The 12341-nt window shown below is 45.4% G+C and overlaps 1 protein-coding gene across 13 annotated transcripts in view; it reads left to right on the top strand.

The window, feature by feature from the left end:
- The window catches only part of CACNA1A (calcium voltage-gated channel subunit alpha1 A), a 1220168-nt gene that overhangs the window by 1031180 nt on the left and 176647 nt on the right, over nt 1-12341 (top strand). For all 13 annotated transcript variants that reach the window (XM_085600715.1, XM_085600714.1, XM_085600719.1 and 10 more), the window contains 3 exons: nt 5890-5990; nt 6617-6726; nt 7166-7304. In XM_085600715.1, coding sequence (XP_085456841.1) covers nt 5890-5990; nt 6617-6726; nt 7166-7304 — 350 coding nt within the window. The remainder of the gene's footprint in view (nt 1-5889; nt 5991-6616; nt 6727-7165; nt 7305-12341) is intronic.

Genomic DNA, 12341 nt, shown 5'->3' with positions numbered 1-12341 from the left:
TGCCAGAATCCTCGTGCCCCGGGTTGTGAAACTATAGGGGCCTTTGAGTCGATCTGTGGGCAGGTGTCGCATGATCTCCTGGCTAAACCAAAGAAAGGTGAACCGAATAAGAAGCGCTGGTTCGACACCGCATGTTCAAAAGCACACAGGTCTCTGATGGTAGCTTTGAAAAAAATACCTAGGGTAAGGGGCGAGATTGTTAGATTGAGGAAAACCTATAAGTCAGCTATAAAAATCAGACAAGAAAGCATCAAACGGGAAGCCTGGGAAAATCTCCTATCCGTGGCTGTCCTGAAGGACAGTCGGAAATTCTGGGAAATAATTAAACAACCATTCTTTTCCGACCAAAATAACGAGGCCATGGACTGTGTCATCCCAGATGACAAGTGGTTGAATCATTTTAAAAATGTGTATGGGGATAATGATCAGGCAACCCAGGATGTGTCGCTGGCCACTTTAGACGCCACTCCTATTCATTTCTATAGCACAGAAGTGGAGAAAGCTATCTTGGCCACAACCAAGCATAAGGCCCCGGGCCCCGACGGGGTGCCAGCCGATTTTTTCATACATGCCCCAAAGTTGTGGGCAGAGGTATTGGCCAATGTCTTTACCGCCGCTAACAGCAACCCTACACCATCTTCCTGGGACATTTCCACCATCGTCCCCATCTTTAAAAAGGGCCAGCGGGACGACCCCGGGTGTTATAGGCCCATATCCCTCTTGGACTCGTCGGTGAAGATCTTAGGCAGAGTCCTTTTGTCCAGGCTGAGGGATAATGTTGAGAGTTGTGGAGGGTTGTCAGAGATCCAGTGTGGGTTTAGAGAGAGGAAAGGCACAATCGAACAATGCTCCAACCTACACCTGCTCATATCAAAGTATACGGTGGCCAAGGAGGGGTCCTTGTTTCTAGCATTCATGGACCTCTCCTCGGCCTTCGATTTGGTGAACAGGGCTAAGTTATGGATGACCTTGCTGAAAATGGGGATCGACGAGGCATTGGTAAGATTTATGGCTTCCCTACACCAGGAGCTTTTTTCGGCCGTACGAGTCACAAATGAGGGTAGGTGCACGTCCCTTTTCAAATCCCTGAGGGGGGTAAGGCAGGGCTGCATATTGGCCCCTCTGCTCTTCACAATTTATATTAACGGTCTGGGTGCACATTTGGAGGAGAAGGAAGTCGACGTTCCGCGTGCGGGAGCAGTTAAGATCCCAGCGCTCCTGTAGGCGGACGACGCCGTGCTAATTGCGCGCACGGGTGTCGGCCTTCAACGCCTCTTAAATGCCTTTGGCACATTCATGGAACAGCTTGATTTAAAAATAAATGCTAGTAAATCGCATACCATGGTGGTGGGCCGCGAAAGTAGTAAGAGGAGAACAAAAACCTTCACATGTAGAGGGGATATGGTTTCTAGAGTTTACACTTTTCCCTACTTGGGGGTACTTTTTGACCAGAGAGGAACCTGGGGTCCTCAAGTGAGGGCGAAGAGGTTGGCGGTTATTAGATCATCGTCTGCCCTCATGGGCTTTACGGACAGGTTAGGTGCCAGGCCCATGGAAGCGTTGTTAAAAATTTACAAGAGTAAACCTGTCGCCGTTGCGTTATATGGTTCACCAATTTGGGGCTATGTAAACGTGGAACCAATCCAGAGAGCGGAGAACAGATTCATACGAACACTCCTCTCTGTGCCACAGTCAACACCAACTTATTCAATACACTTGGAGGTGGGCCTAGATTTCCTTACTGATGGGTTGAATATGGCTCCCCTGATCTTTTGGTTAAAGACGTGGCTTAATGAAGACCTCCCACTGAACCATAAGATCATGTCCGACGTCTTGTCCCTAGACCATTGTAAAAAGATCCCCTGGCTGGCCTATCTGTTGAAGGTATTCTCAGATTTGGGACGACCAGAGCTCTTTACTTCCCCCCCAAGATATCAAGCTCCAAGACATCGATCTTGTCAAAAAGCATTTTATGGGGAGGGCAAGAGCACTTCGTGAAGAAAGGGAATTAGTGAAACCATCAGTAAGGGGCCATTACTTACTTGTTAATTCATTTTCTTTAGCACCGTATCTTGGTTTCGTTACAATTCCATTCCATAGGTTTCTTTTAACCAAGTTCAGGTTTAATTTGTTACATTTTTATTTAGGCACTTTTAAAACATGGGAAAAACCGGAAATAGCCTCACCCTGCAGTTGCGATCATTTCTCACCCCAAGACACCATGCATTTTGTTATGTTTTGTGGGTTTTATTTAGAGCCAAGGAAAAAATATCTGGTATCAGCTTTGAAGGAGGCGGGCTTCACACAAGTGAGACCGGCTCTGCTCTTCTTGCAATCATTGCCCAACATACATATTACCTTTTGTATAGCCAATTTCTTGGTAGCTGCAGTTAGGATGAAAAAACACATCCATTAGATCTATCGTTATTCCTTTTTAACTTTTGTATGCCTAGATTTGTTTTAATGTAAATTATTTTATTGTCATATTTTAACACGCATGAAATGTTGCTAACTCTTTGTATGAAATGTTTTTTAATCTCTTTGTATGACTTTAATTGAGTCGAATAAAGATATTTTGACTGACTGACTGAGATCCGTCGAGAAGAACATTTTGCCTGCTCAGTCCTACAGAACTATTTGGTCTGAGCCAGTTCACAGACTCACGGGGCCCCCAGGGCCTATTAAGGCTCAGAGAGTGGGCCATGCGGTCCCCTCCCCTTTTTAAGTGTATTCGGCTCTGGGGCTTAGGGTCCCCAAAGACTGAGAAGGTTCGGGGAGAGGGGGGCACAACCCCCTCCCTTTTACATTAGATACAGCCCTGGGGAATGGGGTCCCCAGGACTAATGAAGCTCAAGGAGGGGAGCCGTGCTGCCCCTGCCTTTTTTTTTTATTGTTCTTTTCACCAGGGGATGGGCCCTCCTGGGCCTATTATGGCTCAGGGAAGGGGGCTGCACGCCCCCCTCGCCTTAGAATTTGGCCCTAAGGGATTGCCTTCCTGGGCCCAAGAGGGCATGCCCCCTCCCTTTTTATTTGAATTTGGCCTTGGGGGATAGGATCACGGGGGCCAATTAAGGTTTGGGAGGGAGGCTGCACACCTCCTCCCCTTAATATATATGTTTTGGCCCTGGGGAATTGGGTCCCTGGGGCCCATAGGCCAACCCTATACAGCACAGGCCAAGGGCTGTGCGCAACATGGGGTTGGAGCCTGCTGGGGGTTTGAACACAGGTCCTGGCACCAGGCCAAGTCTAGTGGACAACTCCCTGCTGCGCATGAAGGAAAGCCATCTTTTTTAGTCTGTATCACTTCTCCATGCAGCGTTAGTGACCTACAGCCCCTCTAACTTGTCGAAATCTTTACAGTCTATCCTTTAGGGTAATGATGAGGACTGATCCTTCATTTTTACACATGTTGGTTTTAGAGTTTCACGGCTAATTCAATTCCAGTATTTTTCATTAAATTAACCACTCAGGCTGAATGCTCTCTCTGTTCTTTAGATGTTAGGAGAATTGTATGTCTAATCTGCTTCCAGTTAACTTTGGTCTGTTACATACAGGATTAGCACCATGAAGCAATCAGTGTTACTCTGAATTATTACTTGCATTTTGTTTTGTCACCATTTGGCAAATAAATCTTTACTGGCAAGGCCCAAGGCCCTTTCTGCTAGAGGAAATGCAGCTTCTACTGCCTGATGGAAAACCACATTAGCTGAAATTTATAGGTTAGTCACTTGGGAATCTGGTCACACATTTACAAGGTACACGGTACTACTGTCCTGATTCTGATTATTGAGCTCATATGAGTATTGAGTGTAATATTACTGTAGGTCAGGACTCACTTAAGAATCTTTTTGCTTGATGCTCTTTTAAAAGTATTATAATAGCTTCTTGAGTTTGCTATCTTTTCTCTCATATCGCCAATACCTGCGGTACATGAGAGCTCTATTCTGTCATTTATGGCTACCAATAAAGATCCAATGAGGCAGAAGAAATGGTTACTTACATGTAGTCCTAGTTCTGCATCATAGTGATCTTCATTGAAGTCACAAACGACCCTCCTGTCTCCCCCTGCCCTCCTGTTTTTTAAGCCAAGACGCTTAGTCTCTGTTTAACTCTATAGCTCTGTCAAAAATATTTGACTCTGAGAGGCAACTGCCAGTCTAAACCATCATGAGATAGGAAGCCTCTAGCCCTCTTAAATGCGCAAGGTGCTTTTAACTGTTGTGTGTGACTTGATGGATAACTGAGAAACCAAATCATGGAAAACCAATTTTAAGGAAATGCAAAAAAATCGAAAATTAAAGGAAACATTTTAAAGGAAAGATAATTGTAAGGAAAAATCCCAAATTACATGAAACTTGGGTGGATTATAGGGCTACTGTGGGGTCTCTGGGTACAGGGATGGGTAATGTTTAGGGTGATGAGGAGTTTTAGGGGTCAGGAATAATTGGAGTTCAGACATAGAAAGTGGTTTTTAGGGTTCAGAGATGGGTGAAGTGTATGGGTGGTGAGGGTATTTAGGATTCACGAATGAGTGGTGTTTAGGTGTGTGAGGTTATTTTAGGCTCAGAGATGGTTGGAGTGTAAGGGTGTTTAGGAGTTTTAAGGTCCATGAATAAGCAGGGTTTATGGCTGGTGAGGGTTTTTAAGGTTTAACTACGGGTAGCGGCTGGGGTGGTGAAGAGTTTTTAGGGTTCAGGATGGGTTGGAGTTTAGCGTGGTGAGGGGTTTTAAGGATTATGGGATGAGTGGAGTTCACATGTAGAAAGGGGTTTTTAGGGTTCAGGGATCAGTAGTTTAGGGTGATGAGTTTTTATGGGTCATGGATGGCTGGTATTTAAGGGCAGTGAACATTTTTCAGGGTTCAGGGATGGGTGGAGTGTGGGTGTGCTGAGGTGTTTTAAGGGGTATGGGATGGGTGGGGTTCAGGCGAAGAAAGGGGTTTTAGGGTTCAGAAATGGGTGGAGTTTGAGGTAGTGAGTGATGTTATGGTACAGGGATGGTGGATTTTTGGGGTAGAAAGGGCTTTTAGGTTTCAGGGATGAGTGTAGTTTAGGTGTGGTGAGCGGTTTTAGGGGGCAAGGATCAGTGGTATTTAGGGTTTTTAAGGGGTCAGCGATGGATGGTGTTTACTGGTGGTGAAGGATCAATTAACTAAAAGCATCCCAAGTAATTGTTTAACAATGTGAAAGATATAAATATGAAATAATGTCCCCTGAAGTAAAGGACTGAAATAGTTATCTCCAGCAAAATTGTTTCTGAAAGTGAGACCTGCAGCCATTATATTTGCACTTAACAAATAAGCGTTCAAAAGCCAATTTCGACCAAAAAGACATTCTATGAAGTGGTTTCTATGAATGGTAAATGCCATTCATCCTGAAAATTTCCATTAAACAGTTTAGATGAAATGGTTTATCAGGAATGGTATTCCATGAAGTTGTTTTTCTATGAAATCCCATACAACTGCTTTTAACTCTTATAATTTAAGCCTATAGGGTCTCCTTTTTCCTTCACTGTAGCTGGTTTACGGCAGCAACTAAAGGTAGTTCAGTGAGGTTTTGAGAAAGATTTTTGAAGGAGGAGGATAATTTTGGGATAGGTAAAATTTCAGGAAAAACTTCAATGTGATAGGCTTTGGAGTGTGGTCCATTGCATTGGATGTGCTGGATTACGTACCTTTAAAAAAAAAAAAAAAAAAAGTATATGGATTAAGTGTTCTGGTGTCCACTCAAGCAGCACAGAACTATTCTAAAGTTTATGACTTCAAATAAGATTACTACAACGAAGAAACAGGATCACGAATAAGTAACCATTTATTCCTCCTCAAGTAATTTATTCAGGAGGACCCATTGCAAATTATCAGCGTCCTCTACTTTCTTTCTCTCTCCTCAGCCACAGACCTGACAGTCGGTAAAATCTATGCTGCAATGATGATCATGGAGTATTATCGTCAAAGCAAAGCAAAGCGGCTGCAAGCACTAAGGGAGGAGCAGGTAGGATCACTGCAACTAGTCATAAATGTTTAGGCATCTTGACCTACTGCTGAGCACAGCATCAACTCTGTAAACGTTGGTCATTTCCTATCTGTGCTGCACATCCCACCTGTCCACTTATGTTGCTCAACATGGCAGATAGTGCTATCCCACCAGTCTGATAATGCTGTCCCACCTGTTTGGTACTGTTTTCCTACCTGCCTGTTACTGTTGCCCCACTGGCCTCTTAACATTATCACAGCTGCTTGGTAATGTTATTACACCTGACTTTTAATGTTGCCCGCCTGTTTGATAAGACTCTTTCATCTATCTGATATTACTGCTCAACCTGTCTGGTAACACTGCCCCGTCTGTGTAGTAATACTTCCCAACCTGTATGATAATGTTGTGCAGATGTCTGCTAATGCTGCCCTGCCTCTTTAGCAATACCTCCCCATCCATATGATAATGCAGCCCCACCTGTTTGGTAATGTTGTCCCACCTGTGTGGTATTACTGTCCCGCATCGCTGGAAATGTTTAGGACTCAAATTCTGCTTTGAATTGACCTTTGCTTTTCGCTATGGGGAAGCTCTGGTTGGGTTGTATCCATTCACATAAGTTACTGTCTCTCATCATTCATTAACAGAATCGAACACCTCTTATGTTTCAACGAATGGAACCACCATCACCAACGGAAGAGGGTGGCCTGGGTCACAGTGCTCTGCCGTCCTCACAAATGGAGCAAGGAAATGATGCGTAAGAATTATTTTGTTCATTCATTCTCTTTTTCTACAACCAAAAAACATTATATTCCTTGAAACATAGGTGCTTCACCATGTAGTCTGCATTTCTTCAGCATTCTACACAGACAGTGTCCTTGTTTTTCCCTCAAAAATGTACTCTTGTGAAATCACCTCTAGGAAAGAACTCCTACCTGCTTAGTTCCTGCACAATTCCCTATAACCTGGGTTCCTGCAGTACTTCCACAGATACCCTAATAGTTCTTTGAACAGGTATTGGACTGGTGAAGTTGTGTCCTTTCTGACACTGTTTTCATTGTGATGTGCTGGGTGGATTTAAAGGAATATCTATATTAGGAAGTGTTTCCCTTAATAGTGAGTCTTTGTTTTGGTTAAATTACATATCTTAAAGATTCCCTCATACAGAGCCACCATCCTTGTCTTGTTTCCTGCAGAAATGCTCCTGATGGGGGAATGAAGGAGAGTCAGTCGTGGGTGACGCAGCGAGCGCAAGAAATGTTCCAGAAAACAGGGACCTGGAGTCCTGAAAGGGTGCGACCAGAAAGCGTGCCTCACAGTCGGCCAAATTCTCAGGTACCTACATATTTATATTACTCTCCAAAAGCATTCCTGAATGGATGGATGTCCTTTGCCTTTTTTCCTTCTAGGGTGTGCTTTATGAGTTTACTCAAACCTTTTTATGTCATTTTCAATCTCACCATTTATTTTGTTCTCTCTATCCATTTTTTTCAAACATTTCTTTCGAGTTACCACTGGTGGGATACCTGCTCTACTTACTCCTTCTCCGAGGTGTCCCTATTTCTACCAGAGGTCCTCTCCGTCATCCAAAGTATTCTCATATTCTCTGGGCATCTCTTCAAGGCAGTGGGACTTATCCAACACTGTCAATGTTGCTTACAGCACTCTGTAAACCTCCTTCAGTTTTCAGTGTTTCTAATTTGTACTGACTCCTGCAGATTCATTACATAAACCTTTATGCAAGGCAACAGGCAAGACCTGGAAGTTTGTAAGTCATTGTCCTTCAGCCGCACTACATGGTACCCATCACAGCATCAATCTGCGTTGCAAGATGATGCCGTAATTTATGCTCTAAAAACATATATCTGTTCCTTTTTGCTATGTCTCCGTAGATGCCAGATACAGAGTTGTGGTTGAATATTGACCAATTTTTCTAAACTATGTTGACTTTTTCTTATCTAAGGAGATATGTCTCCAACCAAATCATTTGGTTTTAATCCCTGTTCAATTTACAGACTCTCAGGGGCATATTTACGAGAAAATGCCGGAGTGCAGAGCTGTGCCAAATTTGGCAGCGCCACGCACTGACATTTTCAAAATGCAGGGATGCGCCATATTCAAAAGAGTACGGCGCACCCCTGTGTTTTCTCTAGCTGGCACTACATTTAGATGCCTAGCTCCAACGCAAGCCCCCTTGCACTACAGGGCAAGGGAGCCTGCTTTGCAGGGAATGATTGTTTATGCAAAAACCAAAGGAAATGATGGACTGAGTGTTGAACATTGCAAGCACTCACCCCCAGTCAACTGATCTGGGTTTAATCCATCACCGTTCTTTAGCCCACTCTACCACCCCAGTTCAGACATGGCCATATGCAAATCAGTCTGACCCTGTGCCTCATGGGAACAGTCCAGCCCGAACTGCCAAGCCATGTCTTCGCTGGACCGGAAACAAGCTTCCTAGGACTGGTTTCTGGCATTTCAGCCGTCTTCAGCCAGGCTTGCTTGAATCCAGCGGCTAAGTGAGCAAGGGACTCACGTCTGAGCATACCCTACCAACTTATGGCGAACAAAGCAAAAACCAAAGGAAATGATGGACGGAGTGTTGAACATTGCAAGCACTCACCCCCAGTCAACTAATCTGGGTTTAATCCATCACCGTTCTTTAGCCCACTCTGCCACCCCAGTTCAGGCATGGCCATATGCAAATCAGTCTGACCCTGTGCCTCATGGGAACAGTCCAGCCCGAACTGCCAAGCCATGTCTTCCCTGGACCGGAAACAAGCTTCCTAGGACCGATTTCTGGCATTTCAGCTTGTTTCCGGTCTAGGGAAGACATGGCTTGGCAGTTCGGGCTGGACTGTTCCCATGAGGCACAAGGTCAGACTGATTTGCATATGGCCATGTCTGAACTGGAGTGGCAGAGTGGGCTAAAGAACGGTGATAGATTAAACCCAGATCAGTTGACTGGGGGCGAGTGCTTGCAATGTTCAACACTCCGTCCATCATTTCCTTTGGTTTTTGCAATGATTGTTTATGTGCAGGAAGGTGTCTTATCGTGCACATAAACATTCACTAATGGCAATTTGTTACTTCTATGTGTCCTGCAGAATGCAGCACACATAGAAGTAGCAAATTGTCATTATTTAATGATTGTTTATGTGCAGGAGGGGACACCTTCCTGCTGATAAACAATCATTAATGGCATGTTGCTCTTTCTGTGTATGCTGTAGAATGCAGCACACATTGAAAAGACAAAAATGAGGAGAAATAAAAGTATTTCTCCTCGTTTTGTCATTCTAATGCCTGCTCTTGCATGACATTATTTCTCTTCCAGGGGATCCTCATCAATAGTCATAAGCACTGAATATTCCTGACCATGCGCGGGGACCCCGGAAAACTAAAACAAATTATATATGAAAACATATATATACAGCTCTATATATATATATATACACATATGTCATTTTTCCACACATCGCTGCAGCCTCCAATAAGACAAAAAGGCTAATCAATGCACTGACAAACACTGTTTTAGCAACCATATAGTATCAAAATATAGACAACAGGAGGAAAAGTATCACTGGAACTCTCTTTAATGAGTAGAATCCCAAAACTCCATCTGCAAAACAGCAGTCATTATTAGCCTACAGGCTGCATTGAACAACACTAGCATAGAAAATGAAAGTAATTGCAAACATAAAAACTGGCACCGTGCCTTTAAGGCAGCAATGACCCCCAGCTTCCCATCATGCCTCCGGGGTGACAGTTAGGACTCCGTCGGCAACATCACATAGACATTCGGCGTGCAAGCACAGGACTCAGTCAACGCCATCGCATAGAGAGCCGACGCCGAGGCACAGAACTCCGTCGGCATCCTCCCATAGATGCTCGACGTCGAGGCACAAGACTCCGTCGGCATCTTCACATGGAGCTCAGCGTCGAGGCACAGTACTCTGCCGGTGTCTTCACATAGATGCTCAGTGTCGAGGTGCTTCCCTCCATCGATGTCAACCAGGCGACGATCCACACCGAAGCGACGTCGGTCATCTTCTAGTAGACGTTCGCCATTGGCAACGCATCGCTCGACGTCGAGACATCGGTCTCCGTCAGTATCTGTTCAATCGACATTAATGCCTTTGAGATCATCGTCGAAGGCTAAAACACAGCCGGCGCTTCATTCTCCGTCGGTTCCTTCTCTCCCGAAGTTGAGAGTTCAATCGCCTTTAGTGGCCCAAGAGACACCGACTCCACGTTCGACATCGAGACACTCGCATCAGTCAACATCAATCCATCATTCTGTCCGATCAAGGTCAAGACACACAGTGTCATCAACCTCGAGGTCACAGAAGGTTATCTTATCGACGTTGAGCAGCCCAACGTCATCTCCTGAACGTCTCCGTCCACAGGAGACAGAGGCCCCTACACAAGAAGAGACAAGGAGGCAAACATCACCCTCTGTGCATCTCTCGCCTAGGTGGATGTTGCCACTGCATCACTGGCAGAAGTCCACAACGGGGCAGGTACGGGAACCACAGGACTTCTCCAGTCCCCTACACAGGTCATCACTGGCTTGTGTGGTTCAGGCAGTAGATCTCTTGCCTACCACTCCCTCGAGAGGTTGAGAACATGCTTGTACAGTGACAACTTCCTCCAGAAGGAGTTCTACATCTCGTGGGCATCGGAGAAGGCGCAGATCACCAACACCTTCTTCGACTCAGTCTTCGAAAGGGGACTATTTCTGACCCTAACAGACAGTCCAACTTCTAGGGACTCGCCAGTGGATGATATCAGTACTTTCCAAGATGTATTGGCCAGGGGGGCAATAAAATTGAGCATCGATATGCCTACCCCCCAAACTTCATCCTCTGTGATATTTGAGACTTTACACCACAGATCACCGGCCAGGCCTTTGTTGCCTCTGGTACCGGGGCTTCTGCAGCCTATTCTATATGTGTTCCTCACACCAGCAACTATCAAGGCCGCACCAGCAAGGATCTTGAAAAAATACCGGCCTCTAGAAGAGGCTCTACTATTCCTTAGAGCCGATCCACCTCCAGACTCCATGATCATATCAGCGGCTAAAAAGACACACGCAGTAGTTTCCTCCTCAACAGTGCCTCCTGATAAGGAAAGCAGAGCACAGGACTCTTGGGGAAGAAAAGTTTGTGGTACTTTGGCCTCCATACTCAAGGTTTCCAGCGCTTCAGCCCTATTGAGGCGCTATGATAGGGTTTTGTGGGACTCTCTAGAAAATGTAAGGACAAACTTCCCAAGGAGGATTGGAGAGATTTCGAGGAGGTGTTGCAAGAAGGCGGTTTGGTGGCAAATCAAATCATTAGTGCAGCAGCTGATGGAGCAACTCTATCTGCTCATTCTTATGCACATGGGATCTGTGCCAGACGTTCATCCTGGCTCTGGCTTACTGCACTAAAGCTCGAGGCTCAACAACTGATCCTGAAACTCCCTTTTTTAAGATCCTCCTTATTTGGCACGCATAAAGATGACGAAATGTCAAGAATGAATCAGAGCTAGTCACCTTTAAAGCGGTAGGACTTGAAAAGAAAAAGGAGTTCAGGCGCAGATACAGGCCATATGACCGCCGACCTTTCCATCAGAGGGTTCAAACTCCTTAGTGGCAGAGGCACCAACAGCAACAGCACCAAGCCAGAACCCACTTTCGGTGACGTCGCGCCCCCAGAGGGAGAGGGGCATCACGTCAATCGGCTACCTCAGCGAAAGCCGCATCAAAACAATGAGCAATCTCTTCCCCTATCGCTGTTTCTCACTCCAGTGGGGGGAAGTATAGCCAGCCACCTGGAAGAGTGGCGCAACATCACAAATGATCAATGGATTTTAAGTATGTTGCAGAATGGGTACTCTCTACTTTTCCATCATAATCCATCCGGAAGGAAAAGTTTTGCATGTTGGCTCTCCATCAAATATATCCTCATCTCCAGCAAGGGGACTGGATGTGTTCGATAGACCTGCAAGATGCATATTTTCATGTCCCAGTCAACCGATGTCAACGGAAGTTCCTGCGTTTTCTGGTGGGAGCCCAGCACTATCAGTTCAGAGTTCTGCCCTTCGGGTTGAAGTCAGCTCCCCGAGTGTTTACCAAATGCATGGCAGTAGTAGCAGCTGCTCTAAGATGACAGGGAATGTTTGTGTACCCTTACCTCGACGATTGGCTTCTGAAGGGTCCATCTCCACAGTGTGTTAGGACCCACTACCAACGATGTCTAGCCCTTTGCCAATAGCTGGGTCTTCATGTCAATTTCGAGAAGTCAGTTCAACATCCTACTCAAAGAATCCACTATCTGGGTGCAACAATAGACTCCGCAATAGGAAAAGTGTTTCCTTAGGAGGAGAGAC

Source organism: Triturus cristatus, chromosome 4_2, assembly GCF_964204655.1.
Source record: "Triturus cristatus chromosome 4_2, aTriCri1.1, whole genome shotgun sequence".
NCBI lineage: Eukaryota > Metazoa > Chordata > Amphibia > Caudata > Salamandridae > Triturus > Triturus cristatus.
This window is presented reverse-complemented; position numbering and strand designations above follow the sequence as displayed.